The 12,233-nt window shown below is 44.5% G+C and overlaps 1 protein-coding gene across 1 annotated transcript in view; it reads right to left on the bottom strand.

Annotated features, from left to right (window-relative positions):
• CCDC6 (coiled-coil domain containing 6) overlaps positions 1-12,233 on the bottom strand; it is a 737,104-nt gene that overhangs the window by 606,062 nt on the left and 118,809 nt on the right. The window contains exon 2 of the mRNA XM_069611219.1: positions 11,151-11,300. Coding sequence (XP_069467320.1) covers positions 11,151-11,300 — 150 coding nt within the window. The remainder of the gene's footprint in view (positions 1-11,150; positions 11,301-12,233) is intronic.

Below are 12,233 nucleotides of genomic sequence, written 5' to 3'. Positions count from 1 at the left end.
AGAGCGAGGTTCTTCGAAACCCCTGAGGTCTCAATGTGGCTGGAACACAACAACCTAGACATGTATGAAGAACCCGCACAACAGGGGGCAAAATCCGCAACAAGCTAGATATCATGATTGCTATGTGCCGCTGCGCTTCATCGTCCTACATAGCCGGACATCGGAAGCAAATCTATTGAAGCTGCACCACATGCAAACATGATAAGAACTACGCCATTGTGATAGCTACCACACCAGAGCTGGAAACCCAGCCCATAGAGATCTGACGAAGTCTCCTCAAGCCCACTTGATGATCGGCAGACTACATCTACTGAAAACCTGGGCCAGTGTCTGCTCAACGAAGACAAAGACCAGTCGTTTGGATGCTGTAGTCAGTGAACATAACTAAACCCAACTGCTAAAAGTATGGACATGGACGACAGAACTAACTGCATCATGGATGGCGACAAGACTAGATTGAAGCTGTTACAAGGGAAGCTAACATGCCAGAGCCGAAGACCCCGGCCCACTGAGTTCCGATTAAATCCGCCCGATCCATATGGACATTTGGCAGTCTATTCCTGCTGAATCTCTTGGCTGGTGCCTGCTCAGGGAGGCAAGCACCAGCAGACCCGAGCAGAACATATCTCTTGGGCACAGTTGGAACCCCACGTTCCGGGGTTAGTTTTTGAAGTTGTTAGTCTTACCCAACCAAGCTGAAATTAGATGTCTTTTGTTCTATGTGCTGCATGAATACGAGAGGGGAAGAGGGAGGTCACTATGCGAATCATACATCGCACTGCTTGCAATCCCTTATCCTAGTACTCCCTAACACACAGAGCACTAATGCCTCCCATCCGCCAACACACGCATGAAAAGACTACTCTGATTAAAATTGTTGCATGGAATGTCAGATGCCTGGGCACATATATACACAGAAACAGGGTCAAGTCATATCTTCAACGCAAAAAGATCTCAATAGCTCTACTACAGGAGACCCATCTGACAAGCAAGGAACAAGAGGCCGTGGGGCAATATTGGGGAGGCACAGTATATAGGGCTCCATATTCTAAATACCCGAGAGGCGTCCTTACATGGGTTAGTAACCTGCTACCCTTTCAGTTCCTTAGTTGTGATACAGAAGCAGAGGACAGATGCATTATCCTCAAGGGGTACATAGGCAATGTGCAGGTAGCTGTAGTCAATTCTCACTTCCCAAACCATACTATACCAGCATACCTACAAACGCTCAGAGCTCGCATAATTTCTTACAGAGATGCTTTCTTTATATGGGGTGGGGATTTTTAATTGCATAAATGACATCATAAAACACAAGTCCACCCCACTCACGTCACAGGCCTGCCCGGCAACGACAGCCCTCAAGACAGCATTGACAGAACTAGTCCTAGCGGACGTATGTCGAGAGATACACCCAGACCTGTGAGACTATTCTTATTACTCCCCACAAAAGACTCGATTACATCTTTGTGAGCGTCGAACACCTACAAAATGTTGCTAGTGCAGAGTACATGGCTCATGTAATATCTGATCACTCTCCCCTCATTGCGACATGGACGTTCGAGGCACCACGAGCCCCTGTCCCGATGTGGCACATGCCCACTGAAGCTTTGTCGGATCTGGCCTTTAGAGAACAACTCAGGGAAACACTGACTTTACCTTGGAGAACTTTGCCACATGGGGAACAGTCTGGGAAACCCTTAAGGTGGTGACTAAAGGTGAAGTAATTGCTGGGGCGGCGGGAGTTCGGCGAAAAACTAAGGGCAGAGCTCGAAGATCTTGAACGGAAAGAGCTGGAAACGACAACCTACCGGGGGAGTCGCCGACCGAACCCTTCAAAAAGCCTGATAGGACCACCAAGCCACTTGGGAGCGTTTATAGAAATTTGACTACACGGCCAGCACTGCGCGCGCGCACACACACTGAAGGAGACAAATCGGGGCAGCTCCTAGCTTGGCTGAGCCACAGAGAATATCCCAAAACCCTGATTACTCTATTGAAAGATTAATGTGAAGAAGTATGGCGAGCGCAGTCAGCAATAAATGACATTTGCTACATACTACGCCAAGTTATATAGTCACAATAACCAAGTCCCTATTGACGACATAGAAGCTTTCACAGAAATTCAGCTTCCCACGCTTGCTACTGCCCAAAGTGACCTCCTAGACGAGCCCTTCAACTTTACAGGAACTAGAAAGTTGAAATCATAGCAACTGCCTAGGGGAAAACGCTGGGCAGCGATGGACTGCCTGCGAGTTTTACAAAACATACCAAGATATTGGAGCCCCGACACTACTGAAGGTCTTCGAGGAAACCTTTGAGACAGGGAAACCACAAGATACAATGAGGGAAACATGGATAGTTTCCATCCTTAAATCTGGGAAGCCCGCAGACATGTGTGACTCGTATAGACCATTGGCCATGCTAAATTGTGACGCGAAACTCCTAACCACTATGCTGGCATCCAGACTCTGGCAATTTATATTGTCACCAATACATAAGACCAAACTGGTTACGACCCGGGCCACAACACTACCTTGAACTTACACAGACTACAACATGTCATTGAACAAACAAATGAGTGCCCGGAACACTATGCAGTAGCATCACTAGATGCAGTGAACGCTTTTCATTCCGTTTATGGAAAAGGATGCAGGTAGTTTTGAAAAGCTTTGGATTTGGGGCACATTTCAGAAGATGGGTCAAGATACTATACACTTCTCCCACTGCCAGGGTCAGACCTGGGCTTAAGTATCCAAACTATGGGATATACAGAGGGCTACTCGTCAAGGGTGCCCCCCCCCCCCAGATGGTTTATATATTAGCATTGGAGCCTGTCGCTGTGTACCTCAGACAAGAATACCTTGAGGCCGGGATACACATACGGGATACTACGCATCTACTTTCAATGTATGCTGATGACGTGCTACTCTATTTGGTGCAACAGCATCATAACCTTCTCCTGATATTAGGCATATCTGACAACTTTGCAAGGTTCTCCGGGATCATCATAAACAAGCAAAAATCATTTATTTTTCCCCTAGCAAGATTAAATGACATCGTATTGACCCAAAAATTGAATTGGGGATTAAAATAGGAACATGAATCATTCCGGTATCTGGGCATAAAAGTCACACACTCCCACACCTCCTAAACACTAAGAGCAGTGGAAGGTGTCAAGAAATCAATGGTATTTTGGTCTTGACTGCCTCCATCACTTATGGGCAGAGTGGCCATTACGAAGATGATCATACTACCGCGACTGCTATATGGATTCACAAACGTTATATAATGGCTTCCTTCTTCCGGGAATTAGATTCCACCCTAAGAACCTTTTTGTGGGGCCCCAAGAGAGACAGATTATCCACAGTAACACAGACACTCCCCTTAGCACAAGGCGGAATACAACTACCAAGATTAGAATACTATCTGGCGGCACAGCTTAGCTTCACGGCCAAATGGTTAACACACAAACCTAACTTAGAGCATACATTACTAGAGGCGCTGATCCGACCTATACAACTACAAGACGCCCTTTGGCATCCTTTAAACAAACAAGTACTACAACCGCTTTTACTCACATTGGGCAGACAAATTTGGAAACGGACCATGAAATTCCTGAAGCTTACATAGATCTTTACGGATCAACACACAGTGAGACCCACAGGAGCGGAGCTGAAAGTAGCAAAGTGTTGCAAGGACATTGGCATAGCAACGTGGGGGGACATAAGTATACAGAGTTTTCAGACCTGACCCAAAAGGCAGGTCTCCTGAAAGCACAGTTCCAAAGGTACTGTTAGGCTCACCGGATATCCCCGGGGGTGTCTGGAAGGCTCAGATCTGGAACCCTGGACGCGTAGTTGCCCAGCGAATGCTGAATAATGAATCTTAGTTATTTGTAGGGTGAGCTATCCATCCTGCTTTTCTTGTGCATGGGGCGCTTGATGTTTGTTGGCGAGCTGCCCAAGTTGTTTCACTGGTGCAGTACGCCTTCCTTGGGCCCAGGCCTGCTGTGACCCCGAATCTGCTGGTGGGCAGGTAGGTTTGTTAATTGTAAGTCTTTGTTGTGTTTATGGTGGGAATTCCTTAATGTCTTTCTCTCCTTTTCAGGTCCGAAGGTCTTGATGCTGGCGTGCCGGATGGAGAGGCACGTTTCTAGGTAAGAGAAAGCGTGAAGCACAGCACCTTCATTGCCTTTTAAAGCTAACCTGCGTTTTCTTCTCCTCACAGGCTGCTGTGATGCTGCGAGTGGATGAGAGCGCGATGGAAAACAGGCCCGCGGAATGAGTTAAAGTACAGCGCTGTGCAGTTGTTTAATATTGAAAGCGAACCTGAATATGTCTTTTTCCTTTGCAGATGTTGCTGTGGTGCTCCGGATGGAAGCACTTCGTAGCACGATGGAATTCAGGTAAGACTGATGGAATTCGATGTTTTTGGAAGCGCACGCATTCTAATATTGTTTTTCCTTTTCTCGTTATTGCAGGTCGCGATGTTAGAGCAGCAGCTGTGGTAGCGGTTCGCCGGAAGTCCTTAAGCTAGGACTCACAGGTGAGTGATGTTTCTTCTTCTCTTGGTTTCCACAGATTGCAGCCCGGTTGAGATGCTGAGTGCTGGATGGTGTTTTCTCAGGTAAGACTGAATAATCCTGTTCTTGCAGGACTACAGGAAGATGCTGAAGACCAGGAGCTGGACACTGTGAGCATCACGCTGCTGGTTGCAGAATAACACGAAGCGTGTTCTGCAGTCAGGGTGTGGTTTATATAGCCCAGGTAAAGTAGTACCAGGGAAAAGTAGTTCCAGGCCTGCCACACCCAAAACACTAGACTGCATAGCTTGGTTCTTAGAACTAGAATGTGTGGGTGCTTCCATGTTGGGATTTAAAGGCCCATGTACATACATGGGTCCTAGTTTGAACAGTCCTTCCTTCCTACACATGAGCCTGGTGCCAAAGGCACCAGGACTGGCTCCAGGAGCCCCTTTGCAGTGGTTTAAAGGCCCTCAGGGTTCTGGTGGGAGCCTGCTTGTGGCACTACTTGTGCCCCCTCACAGTGGTCATGACAGGTACATCCAGATAACTAAATTCGACAAATGTGCTTGGCCCGACTGCCCAAAGGAACCACAATCAAACACGCTCCTCACACTCGTGCACGAGTTAGAAGACGGATGGAGACCGGTGTCACGATTACAGACCAGGCTTTGATCTAGAATTAAATGCACCTGCGAAAGCGCAGGGATCACCAGATACAAATGGACACCCCCGGAATGTAAACTGGGTATGTACACCAGAAATAGTAAATACAAACACGTCTCCAGGTTCATGAACTTAGCCTGCATACTAGGTAATAGATACATAGCCATGACTTGGAAATCAAAAAAAGGCCCACTGTATGATGTATGGCTGAAAGAAATGCAACGCTGGAACACGGCTGAGACAACAGCCTGGGGACATGCTATAAATATACACGGGGGGGGGCTCCTTTTTGAGGCATCGAAGGCGCTGGTTTATACTGCTCTCTACCCTTTTGATGACATACCACCATGAACTCTCACAGAGAAGAATGAAACCAGAGTTGGACAAGATTGTGTAACCTGTTAATTGCAAAGTATATTATGTACCCCTCTCCCCTTCTCATGCAGACTGCAACGCTAAACACCGACCCCTTATTTGCATTAAGGAGCAGTATCAACTGAAAACAGTGAAACTATGCACGATACTAACGAACTTGGTTGGTTTCTGGTGTTTTTTTTTCCCTTTACCCCTTTCCAATTCTGCTTCACCTCCTCCCTCCCTTTCCGACTTTGTTCCTTTTACCTCCTTTATTCACAACGTTCAAACTTATTAGCCTGTTGTACTATATAATATACAACGGGTGTATGCGCACAGTTTCACTGTGTTTGAAAAATGTCAATAAACAAATAAAAACAATAGAGTTATTGGTTAGACACGCAAGATGAGGGAAAGTGGAAATTATCAAACAAATATATACCCTTGGTGTTGTCCTATGTTCATGGACAGTCTCACGTGAGTGTAGAGCGAATATACACGTTGCTCACTACAGTGTGCAGTAACACCAAGCCAAGACCAGCCACTGTTACATTATGTAAGAACTGTTTGGTATAGGCTTCCTATAACACTGGGAAGGGTGAGGTGGCCCCAAGAAAGCATTTTCAGCCACCTGCATTTGCCTTTGAAGCGTTGCAAATGGACTTCATTGAATTGTCTCCCCGTCAAGGAAGAAAATGTGTTAGTGATGGTATACATATTTAGCAAATGGGTAGAGGCATTCCCCTTAAAGGACCTTACTGCATTAAGCACTGGTAGAACACTCATGAATGAGTACTTACCTCGATTTGGAATACCTCATACTGTCTGGAGCGACAATAGTGTAAATTTTGTTAATATCAAGATGGAATTTGTGTGTAAAGCATTAGGCACGCAGCAAAAATTCCATTGCGATTTACCATCCCCAAGCAGAAGTATTGGTGGAGAAAACTAACTCGACTTTGAAAAACAAACTGTCTAAAATATGCACTAGCAGTGCCCTTGGATAATTAGAGTCACTTACACTAGCATTATTCTCCATGAGAACAGTTATGCACTCAGGTGTTGAACTGTCTCCTTACGAAATAGTCATGAGCCACCCAGCAAATGTATGGGGTGTGCCAAATCCAAAGAACTTAGGGATCTACATTATCCTTTATTGATTGACTACTATAAAGCGTTAACTAAAACCCTGTCCATTCTCTGCAAACAGGTTACTGATTGCTTTAAGTTTGCCTACCAACACCATTGGAGGGGCCAGGACATGGTATCTAGCCAGGTAACTGGGTTTTTAGAAAACTTCCAGCAAAAAGGCCGGTGGAGGTATTGCTCGCCACTCAAGACTGCAGTGAAGTGTGACCGCCACAAGTATTGTATTCAAGCCAGTCACATAAAACAAGCACCATCTTCCCCGTTACCCAAACCATTGATTGCCGTGTCTGGTGCCGAAGGCACCTCTTTTACTGAGACACTTGACACTCGCATTGCTGCCGCTAGCCCCAAAGATGTTGCGGGAGCAGTAGAGGCTGCAATACAACCTACGATCAAGAAAAATATGAAGAATCCCTTTCCATGAGGCACAGCTCCAAGACGGTCAAGAATGTCAACTTTAATGGATTACTTGGGGGTGCAGTAGCACAAAGACACTCCGCTGAGCAATTAAGCTCGACCTTGCCATGAAGCCTGCCTTCCTTGTATGTTCTTCTTGGTGTTTTTTATCTTTTTTTTTTAAATCATCATACACAAGCCATGTCAAACCATGAGCACACTGCTATTTCGCCTCACAGGGTCTGTGCACCTCAATGTCGCCATCAAAGAAATAAATGGTATTGTCCAAGGGGTTCATATATGCGGTATTGTTAGGATTGTGTGTTGGGTGGGTGGTTACTACTGGAACACTACTGTACAAAATAAGTATGTTGCTACATAATCTCCCCAACGCCACCCTGTCCTCGATCCAATAGTATCAGAGAAAAGATTATAGAGAAAAATGCCTTTGTTTTGTTATTACATCACACTCACCAGATCATTATCCCGTGTATGTTGATGAACGGCTCCTGTTACAGCATCTGCACCTACCCTAGACTTCATGTTATGCCTTGCACATTGCTATTGTTCGCAGGTTTTGCTAGTCATGCACTGCATTCAGGGAACCCAGGGAACAAGGGAGTCCGCCCGCTTTGTACAAATCGTTCTATACGGACCTCATTAATAGCAGGGATTTTGAGGATGTTCTCCACCCAAAAGTAAGTTTTCCGTTCTCAGATGTGACCTCTACTAAATGGCAACATTTTTCATAGATCATGACCGATTATGAGAGAATGGGCAACCTTCCAGTTTCCCCATCTTTTCACATACTCAACTACATCGTACTCTGTAGCATTTGTATTTCCAGCTTCGGCAGTACATATCTCTGGTACAGTATCAATTGCAACTTCACCTTTTATATACCCTCTAGCTTGCAATAATTTCCCTTATACATAGGAGTTTGTCAATTTCATTTGCGGATTGAGCGCATTCCCCTGGTTGCCTCCCAACTGGTGCAGCATTCTGTATGAATAAAACTTGTCAAACTAGCTCTGTGCCACTATCTCATTCATAGTGTTGGTGTCCACAAGCGGGCCGGGCAGTAGGGCTATAAGGAATTTTTATGAATGAAAATCGCCAGAACTAGATGGCCTCTCCGTGGAATTTTATAAAGTATATGAAAATATTCTTGCAATGCACCTTGTGAATGTATATAATGAAGCCATTGAGGATCCTCTTGGTGCCTCAAATTCAAGTTCCAGTGATTCAGCTGAAAAAGGGTTTCAAAGCTTCCACATATATGAAACGGTATGCTGGGGTCGACCCCTAAATAGCCTGTGCACCATTCAAATTGTCCGATTGTCCACCCTCGAGTAGCCAGCTCATAGAAACTGTCAAGAAACTGTCAAGTTGTGCCTATCTGACCCTAAAGTGCTCCTGTTCCAAGCACAAAGCTGCCCCTCTCGTGCTCAGGACAGATATACGGCCACTTGCTACCTTGAGCAGGAGAAGACTATCAAAAGGGACAGTGGCACAGAAAAACCAGACACAAAAAGGAACAAGAGTAACCATTTAGCCATTCCAGTGGTACCTTTACATTAAAAGCAAAAGGTGCAGTGTTGTACACCAGTAAAATATATCGAAGTAAAGCTACAATGCCACCAGCTGTTCTGGGACGTACTAAGTCAGAAACACTAGAGGAAAAAGTAGGCGAAAGCTCCCCCTTGCCTACCACACTAATAGCCATGAAAGGTTGTAACGGGGACAGGGAACGCATATATTAGTAACTTGGGAGGATAGCCACTGCTCGTCCAAGAAGTGAGTTGCATTGGCAAGTGGGGTGAAAAATATCCTCTTGCCATAAAGTTTCTGGGAGATACAAAAGAGCAAGACGATGTGCGTGTGGCTCTGAGAAGGAAGCCAAAAGGCACAAAAGAAAAATCCAATATAAGAGCTGACATGCAACAGTCAAAGTTCTCAGAAGATATCCATTTGTGTACATGGCTACATATTGAAGCACAAGACATTGGCTAATTCTAGATTCATAGAGGTACTGTATTAGCAGTTTAGGGCTTGCCCTATAATACAGTGTTAAAGGTCAGCTATACATGTAAATATGGCAAACTTTAACCTTCAAACTGTTCAACCATATTCCGTTTGGCGCCCAAACCCTATTATCGCGCTGGACAAACCAGTAACCTCGTTCAGGCATCAGTGTTCTTAATTGATTTTCAACAGTGTTGTGGTGAAGGATTACGAAGCAAGGGCAGGCTCCAGTCTATGACGTATACATTTTAACAAATGCATTTAACATTCTCTCAGATTACCATGGACCCCACTGCTTTGCAGAAGGACTACTACTATAATAATAGACTGCCCTCCACCCCCCGCCCCCGCCACCTAGTTCACGGCCTCAGTGAACAAGCACTCCTCAGTTCTTAAAGTCATTTCCATTCATTCACATCGGAGGTACAACTTTTTGAATCATTTACATTTGCACCCAGGGCGGGGTCATTGGGCAATCGGTGGGTGAGAATATAGGCCATTCCCGAGTGGCACAATTATTTTGGTTTATGTAGGGAGGCAATGGGGAGCCTCTCCTTGTTTCCTCCCCATGACCCCAAAACAATCCCAACCTCTTTCCCCACCGCCTTCCTCCCTTCCCCAGTTATATCCAGGACCGGAGCCTCCCGCTGCAGCCGCGCCATAGACATTTGTATTCCTTTTTTCCCCCCTCTTCTTTTGGAAATTAGCATTGCTTACAGCAGCCAATCTCCGGAGGAAAAAATAGAAAGCCGTTCGCACCCCGGATGAACCCTGGGGTGCGTATGGCTTTCATAACCGGTAACGGCCCATAGCCCTCGCTGAGGCCCAAGCTACTATGGCTCGGGCTAGCAGGCTGTTACTGGCCATGTCCGCCCCCCACAGGGGCGTGCAAGTCCTTGTTACATTACAGTTTTTCCACCTTGACAAATTGTATATAATTGGCAAAACTTCATGCATGGTGGCAATTAATGCTGCAAATTCCAGATCAAAGGGGAGGGGCAGGGATACAGAGTCAAATTGCTAGAGCTATACAAACCAAGCCCATGTTTATAACTAACTTGTGCTTCAGTCAAAAGTAGTAATTTTCGGTTTATTTTGCTTAGACAAAGCCAACACAATGCATATAACTGGGAAAGATTACTTTAGTCAAACTGGGTTAGTGCATATGCACAAACATACTGCTAAAGTATGAAAACGTTCATGTTAGCAGTAAACGCTTCCAAACAAAGCGAGTATAACCCAAGTAGCACTCATATCCACCAACAAAAAAAAGTCTGCAGAAGCCTGGAACCAGTTTGTTTTTCAAATATACCCTAAATCTGAGAAACTGCTCAGCAGTCCATACATTTGCATTTCCAGGATCAGAACACAACACAGCTCTCCTTAAGATTAAACATGAAAACATTGCTTGATCTAGATGTGGGGACTTGACAGCCCTGGGATTCCTGGTTCAGACTGGATTCTTTACATAATTCAAAGGTTATGCAGCCTGCACACAATAAGTCCCAAGAACAGATCCTCAGAGCACTCATTTGGTCCCATTTAAAGGGCATGAATTGGAAGGGTAAGACACTAAATACATCACAATCCGAGGACTGCTGGTGCTGCAAATTGGTTGCATTGAAGAAAAGGTGATAAATACATGTCCATTCCCAAATAGCACACAATTACATGTTCTACTTGAGCTCACCCAAATAGCCAGATTATTTTTTATTAAAAAAGCATTACAATAAATTACAATAAATTTAAGAAAGAAAGGTAGTTGCATGGTACAAACCAAGCACATCAATGGTTTCAGGTTCACTTTTAAAGGGTTGGAATAAATTAAGCATATCTGTTTTTATCCAACAATAACAAAGGATAAAAGGTTTAAAGTGCTTTTCACTGCAGTTTTAACTTAATTTGTTTGCTTAAATGTCCTAACAAGACTCCCTGTCAAAACAGAAGATGTAAACCAGCTCACCAGAAACGTGTGCTCCTTGTTGCAAGTAAATACCCAATGGAGGACACATTTGATATATCATAACGAAATGCTTACCTGCATTAGTTTTCTCGATAGTTCATTTGTAAGAAACTCTTCCTCCTTCTCATAGTTCACAGCGAGGGTTTCTTTTTCTTTCTGCAGTGCCTGTATCTTTTTAAACAAGGTATTACTGATGAACTCTTCTTCCTGTTCTGCCCTTGCTTGCTGTAAACAAACATTTCATATAAATATATAAAAATGTGAAGACAAATTGCCGTTACGTCTAAAACAGCTCTACAGAAAGGTACATTTAGCCTTGCATTATACTGCACCGTATCAATGTCATAGAACTGGTATCTTGCTGCCAAATGGCCCAGAAAAAAAATATGCTCAAATACTGAAATGTATTACATTGGGCAACATTTTTCTGAGTACGGTAAAGAGTAAAGTACAGTGCAATTGCTTTTACACTTTAGATTTTAAATCCACATCTTCCATTCCTTGGAGGGAGGAGGGGCGGGGGGGCGGGAGTTTTTCGGAAACGGAAAGTCAATAACTTCTAAATTGCATAAATGACAAAGCGCAAGCCAGGCGTCCAGGAGGTATCCATTGGGAGCATAGCAGACCTAACAGTCTGTCGAGGACAGTTTCTGCAATCCAAGAAAAATAAGCAATAAAACAAGGGGACATATGCCCTGCTTAACATGAAGCTCAAAACCATGACAAAATTAATATTATACATCCACGCATAGTAAAACAACAGTGCCGTTACTGTTTGGACATGCAGATTTGCATCAATATTGAGACAATCGGACACTCCCTGCAGACTGCCAAGGGATGGGCAGCGTGTCATTCAAAGGCTTACTTCAAGAGCCAGGCAGACTTTTCCTAGAAAGCACTGCTCCAGGGTCAACCAACACAAACCAAAGGACATTTCTGGCGTTTCCATGGCAAAGTCGTCAATTTCTGGCATTCTAACACAATGAACAAAAAGGACAAGGACAACCAATTGGAGTTCTCGTTTGAGGTATGAATCACACCACTGATCTTGCCAGAAAAGGCAGTACTCTAAAATATGTATCAGACAGAGATCTCACTTTGCACACCATAACAGACAAGAGCCGTGTAAGAGCGATTACCATTTTGTGATAAAACTGT

This window comes from Ambystoma mexicanum, chromosome 8, assembly GCF_040938575.1.
Source record: "Ambystoma mexicanum isolate Mex_15411 chromosome 8, UKY_AmexF1_1, whole genome shotgun sequence".
NCBI lineage: Eukaryota > Metazoa > Chordata > Amphibia > Caudata > Ambystomatidae > Ambystoma > Ambystoma mexicanum.
Note: the sequence above shows the minus strand (reverse complement) of the source record. Positions and strands in the feature narration are given on the sequence as shown.